Source organism: Vidua chalybeata, chromosome 4, assembly GCF_026979565.1.
Source record: "Vidua chalybeata isolate OUT-0048 chromosome 4, bVidCha1 merged haplotype, whole genome shotgun sequence".
Lineage (NCBI taxonomy): Eukaryota > Metazoa > Chordata > Aves > Passeriformes > Viduidae > Vidua > Vidua chalybeata.
Genome location: NC_071533.1, coordinates 4,548,927 through 4,568,166, shown reverse-complemented (window position 1 = coordinate 4,568,166; position 19,240 = coordinate 4,548,927). Strand labels below are relative to the sequence as shown.

The window sequence follows — 19,240 nt, the reverse complement described above, 5'->3', positions numbered from 1 at the left end:
GACTGCTGTTCTCAGACCATCTAGCTCACTTACTTTTCCATCACTAGCTTGTTACCTTCTTCCTCTCTGGATGCCTTGGTCAACATTTCATGGCCAGAAGTAGTAAGGTGGGCACAAATTCCTGCTGCTCATGGTGTTACTGGCTATCTCCTTCCCTCACATTTCAGGGAGCTAGTACTGACCTGGGGATCCTTAAGGACTTGGGATGGTAGAGAAATCTATTTCAAACGCAGGTGCTCTGCTGACAGGTACCAGATTGCTGATCCTTGTCCCAGGGTACTAAAAAATATCAGCAATTTTCCAGCTCCATAAGCCAGGTGGATTTTGTCCCGTGTATGGGCAGTATCATGTTGATACTGATTTTGTTCTCCTTGCAGTATCCCCCATCCCAACTCACCCTATGTCAAGGTGCAGTCTTTTGTTCTGTGGGGATATAGTGTCTCCTCTCTTATGAATGAGAGCAATTTGATGCAGGGATCATCTTCACCACACCATGTGAGTGCAGACTGTCCTTCTCAGCTTTATTAAACTACAGCAAATAAGCTGATTTCATCCTAATGCATTATGAAGTATCCTGAAACCAAGTAATTCTTTCTCTGATGCTATGTTGAACAGTGTGTATATGTGAGGCTCTTCACATCTCTGCAGGCAAAGGACATGAGGTGTGTACATACGTGTGTGTGTGCTCAATACTGTTAGTGCAAAGTCAAATTATACAGGTTTTTATCCTACTAAAGTATGATCACTACGGGGTTTTTTTGTTTGTTTGTTTTTCTCACTGCATCACTTCTGTTTCTCTTTTTTAATTTTCCTTCAAGTGAAATTTTAATCTCATAGTACTGGAAAGTTTGAAATGCATGTCTTCAAGTAGTTGAAGACTGTCATGCACTGCTGGTGATTTTAAAATCACTGAGTCTGACACTGCTCACAGCAGTTTTGCCCTGGGCATTTATAGAGCTCTTTGTTGATTTGTATGCCTATAGCATTCAAAAGAAACTTTGGTTTTGGGATTTGTTGGCTTTTTTTGTTAAATTGTGTCTTCATATTTCTGTTTGGGAAGATAAGAACTGGATAAAGAAGTGAAACTACAATGCAACAAGTCCCACTGTTTAGTTTTATTGTGCTGCATTACCTTCTCTTACAGGTAATGCACGTTCCCAATTGTAATATTGCACATGTATTAGACCAGAACAGGAGTGATTTTTGAGAAGAAAATAATAATAAAAAATATGTAAAAGTGAAATTAGATCAATCACTGTTTTTAAACCCATACAAAATACATATTACTCCTCATGCAGGCAAGCAATGCAGTGCTCACTGTCATACTGAGGCCAAGCTTTTAATAACAGCGGCAAGGGAAATATTTAGGATTCTAAAGAACAAGAGACAAGGACAGGTAAAGTGTAGCATTTCCATTTTACTGGAGCAACAGGCCTTGTTGGCTTGGATCAGTTTATTCACTTGACACTTTGATCAGAACACCTTAAGCTGATGAAAAATTTTCAGTCTCATAACCACACACTTCGGCTTTTAAAGATCTATGTGATTTGGTGGCATCTGCTGTATTCCCTTTCTGCTTGGGAGTGCTGTAGTGCTTTTGTTGGCAGAGCCTAGTTTGGGTGCCAGTTTGACACAAGAAGGAGAAAAGAAGTCAAACCACAAGGTTGTAGCAACTCAGGGGAAAGTTCTTCATTCAGGAGGCCTTTAAATTGTTCTCATGCATTTCAAAGTTATTACATATTTCATAAGCACCATTTGGACACTGAAGTCTTATTACTTTTCTCCTGGATACTTTGTTAATTAGTATATGTTTCTTCAACTGCAAAACTATCTGGAACTGGTTCATTTTTAATTGTTTCTTTATTTTCAATAATTAATTTGGCTTAGAGCAGATGAAGTTTTACAAATGTAAAATATGAAGAATTATGTTTATTTTGCAAGGTTTTATAGATGACCAGATTTGTATAGTTGCAAGATGGGTGTATTCTGCTGAGTGCATGTTAAAGCCTAATGGTCTTCAAGGAAAATAATTATTTAATTTGGAAGCTTAGGGCTAACTATTTTTTGAGATTTTACTGTAGGAGTTGGACTTGTTTAATGGGTCCCTTCCAATTCAGCATATTCCATTATTCTGTGGTTTTATGATTTTATGACCTAGAACGTTTCTATGTATTCTTTTTTCCTGATTCATCAATCTGCATTTCCACTGCTCAGAAAATACACAGTATTGCCCCACACATTTTTGTTTTGATTCTTCTTCCTCGCTGTGTTTTTGTAATTGTGCTGAACTTATTCTCATCATTTCCTTTTTGCCTATTTTTGCTTGGTGCCTTTTGTTACCCTTTCCTCATTATTGTGAAATGATCTGTTACTCTTCTTTCCTTCCTTTCAAAAAATCCAGCTGTTCAGAATAAGCCAGGGGAGAAAGACTGTGCCATTAACCTTGGTGCTGTGCTGCCACTGAAAGCTGAAAAAGCATTTGGTATCTTTCAGGAGTTTTTAACCCTTGTTTCTTCCAAAAGGTAGTCAATGATACTCTTTTCTTGGAGATTTACATCTGAATTGTTATTTGGTTTTGATTAATTGAAAGTAAACTCTTTATGGAGATGATAATAAAGGAATTCACCTGTAACTGTACCACCATTCCCATGTAGTTCAAGAATTGGGATAGAATCTGAATAATTTCTCTGTGGAGGGATTACAAAGGGAAATGTGATATTCAAATTAGTGTTGTTGTTTTGGTTTTGCAGGAGTTTTAGTAATACACTATGTCCTTTCTTTGCAGATTGTTAGGAAGCAAAGCCAGTACTCTGCAGTGGGATTGCAGATCCTAAGTGGAATATTGGTGCAGTGTTACAGCCCTTTATCCAATGGTCCACGGATAGGATAAGGTCTAGAATGAAAACTTGGCAGTGTTCATGTATCCATGCACCATTTATAGCACTTACCCGTCCTCAGTTTTGTGATGAAAGCTTTCATTGTCCTGAAGAAGTTGCCTCATTGTTAACATTTGGTTTGTGATGGTAAATAACCAATTCAATACAGGTGACTGGAGCTTTACAGAATAGAGAGGGCACGAAGTACTTACTGATAATATTTTAATTGAAAGAATTTGATGCTGCAAGTGACCCAGTGTCATGGGTTGGTGTTTTTTTTTTTTTTCCAGAACATCTGATGGTGGAAAGACAGTTGGTACCATTGAAGTCAATCTTGTGAAGATGGGAGAGCTAGAGGAGGGGGAAACAGACCACATCACAGCAGATACCCAGGATCAAAAGGTAGAAACTCAGTTTATTGCACAAAGTTAATCAGAATGATCAGTTGTACCAGATGTCTAAAATACTAATTACCTTGGGTTAAGGGCTTAAAACAAAATTTCTGAAGTAAGTACTATGTACACTTATCTCCCTCAAAAACAAAACAAAACAAAAAAAAAAAAAAAACCTCCTGAAAATGTACAGAGTAATATTCTAACCTGAGTTTCCTAGGCCCTTTCCCTCTTTAGGAAAAAAATAGCTTTTTTTTATCTCAACTTGAATGTATTTGATCATTTCTGATCAAAAACTGTCCAGAGAGATGCCATAAGTACAGCTTCTTTTTTCCTTGGATAGCTGCTCTAGTTTCTGCCCTTGAAATCCTGTCCATGTTGATTTTTATGTGCAGTCTGTGCCCACAATACTGAAAAGCTGGGAAGAATGACAGACAGGCAAACGAAAGAAGAGGTGAATTCCCTTGCAGAGGGGCAGGTTCATCTGCATTTCATGGGAGCACCCAATTTTTGCAGCCCTAATATGATGGCTTACCACTTAACACTATGGTATATTCTGTTCTTCATGAATAAAAAGAAAGGAAATACTGCTGCAGGGAATGCAGTATTTTTTTGGTTTGGAAGTTACATATAAGGCTGTTTTTTGATTAAAGGACGTTATTTTCAATATCCTTTCTGCTTAGCCAAACCAGTCTGCTTTTGCATCTAATTCTGAGTGCAAATTTCACACTTTTTTTCTGCCACTTATCTCAGAGGACTTCAATGCCTTTTTAAAACAGTAGATGAGAGTGACCAGTTCCAAAAAGCCAACAAATGCTGTGAAATCTTTCTAATTTTGACCTGTAAAACTTGCACAATATAGGCAACACGAGCTGTTTTTTCAGCCTTCTCTTTTATTTTGATTTTCTTCCACTGCAAAATGTGGAATGAGACTCCTTGCAATTATTTGAGATGTAATTAATGAGCTCTGTCTGGCCTGGGGGAGACAGGAGGCTTTAATAGCATCTTTCCAGGGGTTGCTAATACTTGTAAAGAGAGACCAGACTCATGACTGATGTGTTTTCTGTTGTCTTTGGAGTCCTTGGCTTGTACAAATTAGTTGCAGCACAGTCTTGGTTTATATGTTGATAATGAGGATAAAATTGTGAGAATGTTGAGTTATTAAATTAATGTAAAATAAGTAAGTTTTGAACTGGGTTTGCTCAGTTTTAGATAAGCTATGGGCAGGAATTTCTCATAGAAGAGGAAGGTGATGGTTAAATTAATTTTCAGATATGGCCTGGTAGAGAGTACACCATGTGTTGCTCTCTGCCTTAAATTCTCCATGAACTTGTGGGAACTGGGGAAGCCCTAGGAACAGAGCTCCCTCCCTATGACCTTTAGAGACTCCCATTTCTTTTCTGGATGAGGGTAGGAGGAGTACCTCCTAATCTTATCAAAGCAATATTCCAGTTCACTTGTACAGCAAATTACTTCAATCACAAAATCTGAGCACATTTTAAGGACTTTTTTGTGCTTCCTGCTTTTCCCTTGTTTAAAAATTAATGAAGTGTTTTCTTGCACTGTGTGTGGTGAAAACTGCTTTGCCTAAAGAAATGTCTTTGAAAGCACAAAACTTATCAAAAATTGTTTTAAACTAAAGTGCCTTAGTCTTATAATAAAACTTACTTATTAAGATAGACCATTAATATCTCTCAACATTTCTTCCATTATACTGGTAGGAAGCATTTCTGTTTTGTTATGGAACAGTTGATCATATTTTGTCGTTTTCTTGGATGTAATTCTGATTGTGTTAGAGTATCTTGGAACAGAAATACAAAGATAAAAATGTAAATTTTAATTAATACTTGGAAAGTTTATAATATTATCAGTGACGGTTTTCAGCCTACCTTTTATAAAATGCCATGGATTTATTTCAGACCCCTGAATGTCACATTTGTGATTGTATTTCTTCTGCAGTGTGCATTGGTTCGTGAGTGTACAGCCACTGAAGGCATAAGTGGGAAAGACAACCTGCCTTCCTTAAATGCAGGTAAGAATTCCAATATCTGTAAGAGACTGCTCTTGCTGCTCTACGTCGGGTCTTGAAGAAATTGCACAGATTTGTAGCAGAGCTCCTAAATGTCTCTTCAAATGCTGCACAGATGTTTAAGTTCAACATTTTAGTGTTTTATACATATTTGACATTATCATTTCACTGAGAAATTTGAATAAATGTGTGTCAATTATGCTTTCTGAAGCAGTGCTGAAATCTCCATCTCCTACATCTTTACTGTTCAGTGATTGTCAAGACTGTCAGCGACTTCCATGGGCATGGAATTAACATCATAAGTTTGTGTCATGTCATTGCATGGCCTTCTGTTAAATAATTATGCATTATTTGTAAGTGAATACCTGGGACGATCGATGTCTCTCATAGCTGATGAAGTGGCAGTTTCAGTTTGATCTGGAAACTATCTGTCCTAGAATGAAGGGAGCTGTTGGCAAGGCATTCTCAATTCCAGGTCAACTTGGGGATTGAGTGCATGGTGGTAAACTGTATCTATTTTTCTTTCATTATACTGAGAATTATTACATGCTGATATGCTGCGCCATAAAACTTTTATTAGCCCAAGTTTATGAATCTCCATTACTCAGCGGTAACAATGTCACAAATAAGTTATATGGGTCATCTAAAACCACAGTGCAATCAAGAATTCTGTGTTTGCTGCATACAGTTGGGGAGGAATGTTACTGAAGTTTTACAACTTCTTAAATCTTTACTGAAACTTTTTCATCTGACTTCTCTGATAGGGCAGACTTTCTGAATCAGCTTTGCAGTCTGAAGGAAGCGCTAAAAACTGCAAAAAAATAATTTCTTCCATATATGCGTGAATACTGTATTTTTTTTCTGTGAGTTGTTGAGACTAGATCAGAAACAGAAAAAGTATGTTCTACAGAAATACCATTTATTTTCAAGAATTCAAAGTGAGAAAGATGTTAATTGAGAATTTCTGAATGTGCAGGAACTACGTCTGGCTCCAGAAATTCCTGAACTGGAAATAGCTGGAGGCAGGGAGGGTATCTTTTGTCTCTAGGTATCTATTTATGGCTTTTCTTGGAGACAAGAATCAGAGCCAGTTGGAGGACTTGGTCTAACCCATTGCAGTTCTTTGATTCTGATGTATGGCATCCAGATTAGTGGAACTTGAAGAAATGACATTTCTGTTCTGAGAACGATACTGATTCACGACTGATTTTTTTTTTTCTATTTGTTGCCTCTGTTGTGTAGGTTTGATTGGGATTTTTTGTTGACTTCTTTTGTATAGAAAAATGCTGTAGGTTGTGAATGTATTTTGTTGGAACTTCAAAGGTAGATGTCAGTTTTAGGAATATTGAAGTCTAGATCAATTTGTTAAGAACATTTCCATGTGATTCTATAGTGTATCTAAACAGCTTTTTCACCTTTGTTATTGTTGTATACAAACACAATATAAAACCAAAGCCCACCCAACTCTACTAGGGTTTATAAAGTCAAACATACCGTGGAGAGCTTTTTTTTTTTTTGTCATTTTTTGGGTTGTCAGGTTTTTTTTAACGAATTGAGGGAAAAGAGGTGCATATGTAAGAAATGACAGCATGCAGGATATTGGAAAAGTTTGCATTCGCAGGAAGTTTTTTTCTGATAAATAATTAATCTTCAATCTGTTTCCTGTATTTGTGACTTCCTCTTATCATGCTGCATTGCCTCCACTTTACTGCTGACACCAAGCACTGATTCCAGGTTTTGTCAATCCTACTCTTTTTATTGAATTCCTGATTTCTTTTCTTAGAAAAATTCTAGCTCTCCTTCTATACTGTCAGCCTCTCTCCCCAACCCATCAGACTTCTTGCCCAGCATGCCTCTGTGACTGGGCTTCATGTGGATTAAGGCTCTCTGTATTGCCTGGAGACAGACTGGATTTCTCATATGGATACCTGTGCAGAAGTGTCAGGAAGCCTGGTAACATCAACAGTGCCTGCACTGCTTTCCCTGCCGTGCTCATACAGAACCACCCCCAGAACAGTACCTTTTCCATATACATACATATTTAGTACATGTGTATGCTGTTGTAAAGCTTTCTGGTGCTTTCTGTTTCTTGTTGTTTATCAGGCCTTCAAAATGATGAAACTGAAAAAAACCCTGCCTCTGTAAATCCTTAAGCCTGTAGGTATAGAAGCACGCTGGCACTCTTCTGAAATTTAAATCTTAGGATAGGGAACTGGCAGCCCTCCAGTGAGTTATGAGATGCTTATTGTGTGAGTGGGAATAAGTAGTGGATTTCAGAGCCTTATCACTATTCCATCTATACCCCATGAGATTGAATTTACATCTCAAAATTCAGTTATTTATTTATAATGCTGTAGAGTTTGGCAGTTGTTTGCATGTAAACAAATTGCATTCTAAATAAAGAGAATAAAAGCAATTGAAATTAAGCAAAATTAAGAAAGCTTGTAATTATTATTCCTGTGGTAAGACACATCATATACCTATGCTACAAAGAAAGATATAAATAGAAAAACTGTTGGTAAATTAATATATGGCAGAGATATGCTTTGATCTATGTTCAATAGGGAATGAAAATAAAACCGGAGTATTCAATCTTTTATTAGTTTTTTATTGTACTTTCAGGGGAAGCAATGTGAAGGATATTGCATGGAATAAAAAGCACAGAGGTCTTCATATTTAAAAATGAGAATGTGCAAAAATATGGATGGATAAATATATGGCATCGGTTTTTAGGCTTGATGCTCTAGAGAACAGCTTTTAAAACAGGGTTTTCTCTTTTTTAACCACTGTAGTTCATGTGGATTTTGGATTTTTTTAATGCCTCATGATCACTGTTTAAATACAGGAAGGTTTATGTTTATAAAACTCCCACTCATTTTAATTGCTACTTTTTATAAATCCAGTTCTAGTCTTGCCATTCTTATTGTACATGCCTTCTAGAATTTGGTTCTAGACAAATTGGTATAGTTAAGAATTAATTATTGTTGCAATTGGAGAGAAAGATACTTCTGAGATTTTTATGGAATCACATGCCTTCAGTAGTTCTGTTTATAAGGAAAACATCAAGTACTATGCAGCTTTTATTGACAATCTTAAGCTTTAGCAATATTGCACATTGGAATTATTTGGATTATTTGGGAAAAATTCCCAGAGATTTTTCTGACTTTGTAAATGAAATTTTCTTCTTAAACCCATGGAGATATGATTTGACCATTTTAAAAAACTTACAACACACTTGAGATTATCCCCATCTGAAAATTCAGACCTGAATCAAAGACCTGAAAATTCAACTAGTACCTGGAGAGGAGTTGAGTAATTCTAACAATGATAAAAGTCATAACTTTGAATCCCTATGTTCAGTGTTCTTTGTCTCTTGCTGCAGTCCTGATGGGTTTCCTGGGGTTTGTTTTTTTCTTTGTGATGGTGGTGACAGGGGGGAGATGGGAGGAAAGAGATTTTTCAGCTACATATTTGCGTTAGGTTCTCACAGACTAATGTGTATTTTTCAGTGTAATAGATTCTGAGTGTGAATTTAAGGGCTGCTCTTGAAAAAAATCCCTTGATAAACTCCTTAGGAAGTAGATTTAAAAAGGTAAAAAAATAAAGAGTCTTTTGTGTCTGCGGCATCATCATTTAAAATGTCCAGGTAATATACTGATCAGGGGGCACAAGAGAAAAAAACAATGCCAACCCAAAATTATCATCTGGTTTGGCAGTTTTCTGTTTAAGGCCAGACCTGAATTAGCCCTTATTTTCCTGAGCTCTCTCCCTGACATTTGAAAACTTGCATTCCCTGCCTTGTTAATGGGAGATGATTGGTGCCATACATCAGCTTTGTGAGTTGTCAGAAGCAGTTAATATTATCGATGAGACCAATTTCATTGATTACAAGAATCTCAGCAGAAGAGAAGGATAATAGGAAATAGGCATTTCCACATATTTTAAGCAAGTGATGTAATAAAGCCTGAACGCTTGGTGAAAGTTGATCATAGGCACAGGACTTGGAGTTGTTTTTTTTCTGTAGTTAAATCTGCATGGTGAGGATCCTTAAACTCTAAAGCCTGCTGAAAAATGTTTGAACATTGAGATATTTTGGGTATTAGTAGTAAGGAAAATTGCTCTTTTTTAATATGTCAGAGAAATTAAGCATCTCTTTGGCTTATTTCACAACACTGAGTGAAAATTTAGTTTTTGAAAGTAAAATCACTAAGAACTAAAGGCAAAATTACTCTAAAAAGGCTTATAAAACAACTATAAAAAGGCAAGAAACGCTTATAATGTATTGTAATTAAGAAATAGTTGGCTTCTGAATGTAATGGTGTGAATTATAACATCTGTATTGTCTCAGCCTTCACAAGAGACTGAAAATAGAATAAAAGTTTTTAAAACACCTCTTAGTTGCTCCATCTCTGGGTCAGAAAAGGACATAATCCAACAACAGTTTTTCACCAAAGACTAATGATGAAAGACATCTCAGTAGAGTGATGGGAATACAGAGCAGGACAACCACTTAAGCATTGCTCCTTTCTTTGAGTTGCCAGCAATGGGTTTATTATCAGTATACTTAAATCTCTGGTCTTCTTTTAGGCCTTCCCTAAAGGTTTTTTGTTAAAAAAACGTGATTGCTTAGATAGACAAGACAGTTTGTGCGCTTTTTATTTTGCATTCTCTACAAATCAGACTACATAAGCATTAATGGTGTCAGGGGGTTGTGAATTGAAATGTCATTTTGACAGCAGCAGTTTCCCCACAGCACACATGGGGAATTTATTCCTCTTGAGTTATAGACCTCTCAGTGGCTGATCAATGGGAGCCTGCTAGAAGGCAGCTTTTTCTAGAAGGCTTGACAGAAAGGTAGCAGTGGAAGCTTTGGATGGCTCTCCAAAGTCATTCTGAGTTAGGATGTTGTGGACATGTGTGTTAAATGACAATCATTTGTCTCCAAGTAAGCTTATCAAAGTAGTGAAACAGAACTTTTTCTCTTTTTGTTCTTTCTGGAAAATAAAAGCAGGGTAAAAAAAAGCAAAGAAAAAGATGGAAAGGAGCGAGTAGATTATATGGCATCATTTTAAGATCTGAATGGAAATGTAGCCTACACATGAAAACTGTAAAATAAAAAATGTGATGGGTTTTAAAACATAATCTTCCAAAATACCAAAAAATGTGATTTTCTTATGTCGTGCTGCAATAGTGATCTGAAAACAATGTGTGTAACATATTGAAGGGGCTATTATATTTATTGCTATTTAGTGGCAGTGTCTTGACCACATCAGTGATCAAGGTAACTCTAACATGGTCAAAGGTCAAGTTTCCTTTAATGTAGTAGCACACCTTCTATTCGTATTAATGATTTGTGTGTGCATGTCAAGGGGAAGATGCAGCTGAGCTCTGAGTCCTGTGCAATTTATTGGAATTGTGAGTGGTTCTAGCAGGTGGCAAGCAATGGTGGTGACTGTGTTGAGTTCATTGTTCATTTGTGCATTCTGTTTTTCCTAACTTCAGCTTAAATGTAAGAAAAGAGAGTCTAATTTATATTCTCACTACTTTGAAGACCTAAATTCAAAGGTTACCCACTCTGCTGGTAAATCATGATTTATTGATGTACTAGTAATACTTTGTGCTCCACATGCTGATATAAGAACTAAATAGAAATGAAATGTTTTTAGTAGAATTTTAATGGTTCTAAAATTAATTTTGTAAGCAAGGGGGAAAACAGTATAATAATTTTGCAGGTTATTGTCATAAATTTTCAGAGTCATATTACCACAGTAAAGCAATGATATTATTTTTCCTCTTTGCAGTGTTGAGAAACCCAGTTTGTAAGTTATATAGATTCCCTACTTCTGACAACAAGTGGATGCGGATCCGGGAACAGATGGCTGAGACTACCCTCTCTTTCCATGTTCCTAAAGAACTAATAAATCTGCACATAAAGGAGGATATGAGAAGGTAAGGAAGAAGCAGCAGCAATAGTAAGTACTAAATTCTGTTTTTCTGACTTGGAATCATGCAAATGATGAGCTAAATATATTAATTTGAAGTATGAAATGGGCACTTTATGGCTGCTAAGAATTTACAGTTGTATCTGAGCAACAGAATTGACTGCTCAAAATTTTTAAGACTCCAGTGACCTCATAAGTTCTGAGCAACGAACTGTGCTAAAGTGCACTCATGACTTTAAATCTGTGAACACCACCATTTGGTTAGCAATATAAATATTCTGGAACATTAACATTTTATAAAGAATCAGCAAATGACAGGGATGTGAACAACATTGTATTGTGTTTGGCTATGTGTCTGGGTAGAGTTAATAACATAGACAAACATTATGCAAAGGAAAATGACAAGTTTATAGTGAATAAAGGAGCAATGAGGATAAAAATGACATTCCTCTAGGTAATCTAAATTAGTTGGCATAAGTAAAGGATACTAAAGTAATGTTTGTTTGAAACCTTCATGTTTGGCCTTGTAACCAGGAGAGATATCTGACAATCATTACAATCTGTATGGCCTGGAGGAAAAGGAGAATAGGGAACACAGGTGTCCCAAAAGCCTTTGAACGTCCAATTTCCCATTGTAGTGATTAAAATGGCAGCCTGTCCTTGAATCCTTGTAAGCTGTGCTGATACAATCTGGGGAAACACCTTTATTTTAAGTAGTCCAGGGATACCCTGAAGACAATGCCTTCTTCTTCCAGTGATAATGGATGATCCAAAAGATATTGCCTCCTTCCTCATGAAAGTTACTTCACACATAGATGGTCTCATGTGTAAGAGTAATGCTGTGACCAAGTGTTGCATCCCAAAGCCATCCTGTGCACTTTCAGGCAATTCCTTCCTGTTGTGGTTTACAGAGGTTGTTTGTTCTGCAATATAGAGCTTCTTTTTTTTTTTCATTCACCCCATCTGTTGCTTCTGTGTGATGTATTTATGCCAATAGAACAGCATGTGGGAGCCTGGAATCTTGATTTTAATAAAGTCAGTGGACTGATACATATTTGTGCATGGTGATGATGGGTTATAAAAGTCCCATGAATTGTTATAATAGTTTATTTTATTCATTTAGTACTGTGTTTAGGCATTTATGGCCTCATCTTGTTTGAGAATACTTATGTGCAAGGTTTTTTTAGTAAGCAATAAAAATAGATTCTCTCTCTCTCACAGTTCATACACTTCCCATATTTTCATTTGCCTCATGGGTAAATGCCTTTTAAATGTTAGAGGGTTACTTTAACCACTTTTACTACTACTGCATTATTCTCTCCAAAGGCATAATGCAAGTAATAGCTCTTGTTGTTATTTCATATTATAGAATTCACCTCCGTGGATAAATTTATAGTAAAAATTCACCATGGTGGGGTTTTCTCCTCACCAAAATAAAGATCTGAGAAAGAAACAGAAGTAAAAGTTGCACAAAGATTGAGATAAGTGCCTCTGATTTTCCTGATTGCCTATGTGGTTGAGCTGTTAAAGCCTAGTTGAAAGTGTGGGTGTGAAAGAAAGAAATTTATTGATACAGACTGAAGGAGGAGATAAGACTAACCAAAAGGAGCAACAACATGTAGAATACTAGCAGATGGTGGGAATAGGGGTGTCTGTGTCATCTATCACCATATAAGACTGTGGGTTGGAGCTTTCCTTTTCAAAATAATTGTGAAGATGTGTGTTCTCGTGAAGTCCTTACACTTGTAATCTAGTAAAATGTGTGAGGAGGATGCTACTATATTAGGTGTTGAGCTCACACAAAACATACACTGCACCATCTTCAGGCTTTTCTCTTCTGAAGTATTCTTCTCTGTGTCTTTTTCCCCCAGTTAGTATAAAAGGATAAATACTTTTGTCTCAGAAGCCACTTATCATACTCAGCCTGTTTAATTTTATTTTTATTGTGACTTCAATATAGTCAGGTCTGAAGCAATTACCTATAAAAACATGCAAGTAGTAACTGTTAATCCTATTCAGTATTCATTATAAATTGTAGTTTAAATTCCCTTTTCTTACAGCTCTTAGGATTGTAAAACTCCAGTGTTAACCAAACCCTTTCATTTACTAACATGATGCTTTGAAATATGTAACCTCTAACGGTATTTAACTTCAGATTTCAGCATGAAATAATGTTTTTAAAGAAATGCATGAATTGAAGATTTTATCCTTCAAGCTTCCCTAGAAGAAATTTTAGCAGGAGCTATGTGGTAATTTTTATTGTTCTAGTAAAGGTCATACAGTCTGCTTTGCTGGTTATTTCAAAATTATTCCTGTTTCCCCTTTGAGGTATTCCAATGAGTCCTTTCTGCCATTTTTAATACTTCTTTACACAAATCTGGTCCAGATATTTTACATGTGTCATGCAAGATGAGCCAAGTGGTTATTTGAACCTAATGATTATAAAAAAGTCTTAGCTTACAATAATTTTTCAGAAAGTTGGTTCACCTATGTAATTGAAGCTTGCAGTTGTGGATGCAACTGGTATAACTGGGTCAGCACAGCAAGAGATTTGGCTGAAAGGAAATTCCACCTGTACTTAGATTTGGCCCATGGCATTTGTGATCACAACTCATAAGCACATTTCAAATATGAATTACTGAACTTAAACCCTCTCTCCATAGTACAAAGCACAAATGCAAGCTTTCTCCTGCATCAGAAATTACTATCCTGTCCCATCAACACTAGGCCTTTTTTTTTTGGTGCAAATCTATGCAGTCTGTATTTTATTTCTTTCATGAAACATTTTGAAACGATGACAACGTTCAGACTGTCTGAAAAATACTTTTTTTTTTTCTCACTTCCTCTTACTACACAACTTCTTTTGAGAAATGGAGCCCCAGGCACCGATGCTGTGTGTTGGGAGTAGGCTTTGATTTTTTTGTAAGTTTGGATGTTGGTATTTACTTGACTTGTTTTTGAGCAGTGGCATTGCTATAGTGTTGTATTGATAAGAGGTGGTAGCATTTAATGAAAGTGATTTTGGGTAAACTTACCATGACTTTTGAAGATATTTGAACCAACCACATTCAGAGAGGCACTTTTACTGTGCTCATCCAGTCAAGGATTTTCACAAGATTATTTCTTGTAAGTACCTTGTTTTCAACACTTAAAAGGTTCCCAAACCTGTCAGTAAAATGTAGCTCAAATGCATACAAATCCAGTATTTACCTCATCGTGCATCAAAAAGGATACAAAACTTTTCTCTTCTTACTCTCCGTCAGTTACTGCATAAAGGAATATATGTATAGGAACGTAAGAGTAGCTTTACTTTTGTAAACAGTGTTTAGACAAGTCAAGATCAGTTTTTTACCCTGTTAATTTATAAACTAAAGGATAAAATATTGTAATGAATGAACACTGCATAATTTTCTCTCCTCTTGATTTCACTGTTCACAACCAATTTTGGAAGATATGGCCTCTGTCAAAGTCTAAGAGGGGGGCTATCGTAGGTGACTTAAGTAAAATTTTCTGGATTTTGCTTTGATTTTGGGTGTTTAAAGTTGTACTGCACTGGAATGGAGTGACATCACTTGATTTATTTGTGACAGTTACCTCTACATAACGTTACCTTGAATTCAGCAGTGCTGTGTGGCCAGCAGCTCTCTGGCCACAGGCAGCAACACAACTTTCCCAGGCATAGTCCTGGGAAAGGCTATGAGAAGATCAGAGAAAAGAATGATAAAAAATTCTTATCTTCACTTGCTGCACCTGTTGTTGTGAACACGTGGAATGTGTTATGGAGATTTGTTTACCAAAGGGTGGTTTCTTAATTAGCCAATGGTGATGGTGTTTGGACTGGAGGACCAATTAGATCCACATGGATCATAACTGTCTATAAAAGCAATGGGTTTCTCAATAAGTGTAGTATAATAAAGTGATTGATCAGCCTTCTGTGAATCATGGAGTCAGTGCTAATTATTACCTGGGTGGGGGCTGAATCTATAAAATGCTAGCTTACATTCTATATTGAGACTGCCCTCTCAGAGAAGGCTTTTTTTTTTCCAAGATCCACATAGGTTTTAAGACTCCAGAGAAATCATTCAGTACCAGTTAGCAAATGCTGCTAAGATTCCCAGATGTTGTATTTGTGCACAGCATGCCCTAAGGAAGTCCATATTAAGCAAATTAGAGCTTCCCACAACATTGTGAAAGAATGCAAAATTGAAGTGAAAAATTTTGTCACTTCCTGTCACTTAAGGCATTAGGTTGGCTAAAAAAGCTTTGCACAGTTTTATGATGCTGCTTGTGTCATAGAGAGCCTCACTCTGGATTTATGCATTCTGATTAATAAATTGGAGAAAAAAGAAAGCAGAAACCCAGAAAATGTTTGAATGGTTGAGTAATTGTTCAGTTAATAAAGTGATCATTCTTGCCACATATATGACTCCAAGCTGAAAGAAGGAAATAAAATCTTAAATTGTAAACTGTGAAAATAAAATGGTTTTGCTCATATCATGCAACTGAAGCAATATTGTTTAAAGCTGGTTCCACTCTATTCTGGTGAAACAATCAACATTGAGAAATAACCAAACAGAAGAACCCTAAAACAATTCTAGACACTACTGCTAATTACTAAAATATAATTTAGGGTAAAAGTGTAAATTCCACAGATGTTATTCTAAGTATTACTGAATCCAAGAGTCTGCAATTGTCTGATGCAGGAGAATGATCTCTGCTATTAAATGCAAATCATACAATTAACTCCAAATGATCATGCTCTTTGAAGACATTGAGGTTTTGAAAGATAAACCCAAGTAATAAAATATCCAAGGAAGAGAGAGAGTTTAGTTTAGTAGGGAAAGAGTTTAAGGCAGGAATGGAAGCAAAATGGTCTTAAAGCAGGAAGGGAGAAATGAATTAAATTTAGCTTATATATTGTCTACACTTCTGTATAATAAAAAGGGGATGTGGTGGATAGAAATTAAAAACTAACTTAAAATTTTCATCTCTAAGGAACAGTATAAAATATTATCATGGTTTTGCAAACCCCAGTCTATTCTCTTCACATGTATAGGAAAAGAGGCTTTAAAATATTCTTAAATGTATTTGTTGCCTTTTTTGGGGTGGGTAGTTTGCTCATGTGGTTCTGGTGGGATTTTTTTTTTTTTTTCTCTCTTTTTTTTCTCCTTTGCTTTTCTCTTGCTCTGTTTGTTTCTAAGCAACTGTTCAGGGCATGCAAAAGATAAGCACAACCTACATTGTAATTTTTAATTGCCTGTCAGGTCAGGCTTACCAAAACTTGGAATAATTTTGGGAAGTTGTGTAAGAAGACGAAAATGGCAACTGTTTTCAAGAGAGTCTTAAAGGAAATTATTAGTAAAGAGATAAAAACATGCCTTTTTTTTCTTTCTTTTTTTTTTTTTTTTTGCTTATTGACTCCTCCTTAATAATTACTTGCCTCTTTTGGAAACAATAGAGTGAGTGAAAAAACTATGAGTATTTTATTTCTGGAGGGACTGTTATATTGTTTGTCTGGAGTTTATTGCCTGTGTATCACAGAAGCATATCTTGTAGCAAAGAAAAATGAGAGTAATTTTATCTGATTCTGTTCTTAAATAAAAAAAAAAAAAAAAATAGTTATCCATACATTTTAAAGTGAACTTTGTTAGGAAGAATTCCTGTGCTCCTTTCCTTAGAAAGAAGCTTCTGAACTTCCTTTACGTATGAGTGATTGAGTCATATCCCAAAGCTTATGGTGTATGTTTACTCCAAAGCTCCTGTTTGATAAATATTCAGAATTTTATGCTGTTAGAATATTACAGAAGTCTTGCAAATATAATCTGCAGAAATGTCTCCTCTTGGTTTGAATCCTGCTAGGCTCTTTCCTTCTGATGTTTTGCAAAAGTAGATTTCAGAAGCTAATTTTGCTTGGTGGAGGCCAAAATCACTTAATTTTTTAGGTTTTGATTTTGTCGTATTTGCTTCACTAGGAAACACATCATTGGATTTTTGAAGCTATATGTATAAAAAAAATTGCTACTTGGTCTTCATACAGCATTTTCAATTTATGTGCTTTTATCCTGTATTCTCTTAATTAGCTCCTCTTCTATTAATTGCACTGATCTTTTCAACTTCATCTTTCAATTTGTCAGGATTTGTGTCCGTAATGATGCAAGTGACTATTTTTACTGTTTCCTTTTCTGAGACAGAGTAATCACACGCAAGGAAGTTCTTTGAGGGATTGCCCCCTTTTCACTGCTCTTGTTCATCTTAGCATCCATCTTGCTGTTTGCATTATTTTAGTCAGAGTTTCGGAGACAGGCGAACTTGACAGTCCGTGTTTGTCGCAGGCACATTCTTCTTTCTTTCAGGATTTCTCATAGAAGAACACAGAGGAAAGAGAAAACAATTTCTATTTCTGCTCCTTGTTTTTCCCATGTGGAATGTGTTTGGAGAATTGTTTACCTGGGGTGATTGCTTGATTGGATTCTGGTGAGGATTGTTTGAGCCTGATGGCCAATCCAACCCACCTGTGTCTGGACTCTCAGAGAGAGTCAGGAGTTGTGACTTAGATATGGTAGTTAGAAAAAGTATGTAGTTTTAGTATCTTGTTTAAATAGTATATTAATGTATTATAGTATAGTTATAATAAAGAAATCATTCAGCCTTCTGAGCTGAAGTCAGACATCAGCATTTCTTCCCACCGGGTTCGCCTGAATTTACAATTCATGTTCATGCAGCAACAGCCAACTCCACTGAGATCTCACTTCCTTATCTACATGAGGAGCCCATGAGGTTAATCCTCATTGGCTGAGCCAGTTCCCTCCTGGCTAAGCTGACAATAGCAGCCTAAGTCCCCAGTGGCCTGAGCCTACTCTTACTGGTCGAATTACATAAGTTAGATAATTATATAATCAGTCATGTATTTCACTTATAATGTTGGAATTATTTATACTGTGAGGCCTACTGGCCAGCTGTAGGCCACCACATATTTTGATTTATTGTCACTGACCACACGTTTTCACTGTGCAGTCTGCAATGGTGTCTGGACTGTTGGTGGTTCTGAACTTGCAGGAAGAAGTTTGTTAGAAACATGATTTCAGTATTGGGACTTCCTTCAAATAATTTTGCACCATGATGCATTCCACTTGTTCAAAGTACTCCTTACGGAAATCAGGGGGTTGTATTTTGGCACAGGATATGCTTCCTTCAGACTTCTGAGCTGTTGCATCTGAAGTGATGAGCAAGTCTTTTTTCTGTTACTCTTGTCATTAGAATGTGTGGCACAAAGCAGGAGCTGTTTAAGTAGAAATTACCAGCATGAATCATACAGGAAAGTCATTGTGCCTCTTTCAGGTACCTTTAGTGGCTTGCTGTATTCATGCACCTAAGGTTCTCAAAAATAAAATAGCATGAGTTGGTAAAGCAAAGATAGAATCTGAGCCTTGGGTTCTCAGCCATGTCTTGGTAATGGACTTCTAACATAATTAGCCTACCAAAGGAAAGAATGCATGTGGTAACAAAATGTACCTAAAAATTAGCTAATATTTAAGGTGGAGAAAGAGGAATGGGGCAGACTGTTTACATCCACCTTCTGGTTAGATGCAAACGGGTGAAGATGGTGCCAAGGCCACCAAGGAATGTAGCTGATTAATGAAGGCAGGAGGCAGTGGAAGCTCAGATGTGTTCTTGGGTGGAGTTTCCATTGGGCAGTGACAGAAAAGATTATTCAGTAGGTAGTTTGAGGAGCTGAACAGCAAGCCAGAGATAAAACAGCTCTAGATAAAGCTTGGATTTCATTCTGTAAGATGAGCTTAAGTTGATGCAGAGCACAAGATCTGTCACAGTGATGAGAGCAATTACCTAGAAAAGACTTTGAAAGAAGATTTAGAGTGGGGGGATAAGATGATAAATAAATTTTAACAACACAGAGTTTGCTTCCTGTTCAGTTGACAAGCTATTCAAAGTTCCATGGATGCATTGAAATGTTGGATCAGTAACTGATTTGCCCTCTGTAGA

The 19,240-nt window shown here is 36.4% G+C and overlaps 1 protein-coding gene across 1 annotated transcript in view; it reads left to right on the top strand.

Moving 5' to 3' along the window:
* Positions 1-19,240, top strand: part of INPP4B (inositol polyphosphate-4-phosphatase type II B) — a 257,500-nt gene that overhangs the window by 150,168 nt on the left and 88,092 nt on the right. Inside the window, 3 exon segments of the mRNA XM_053940443.1 lie at positions 3,167-3,278; positions 5,228-5,300; positions 11,099-11,246. Coding sequence (XP_053796418.1) covers positions 3,167-3,278; positions 5,228-5,300; positions 11,099-11,246 — 333 coding nt within the window.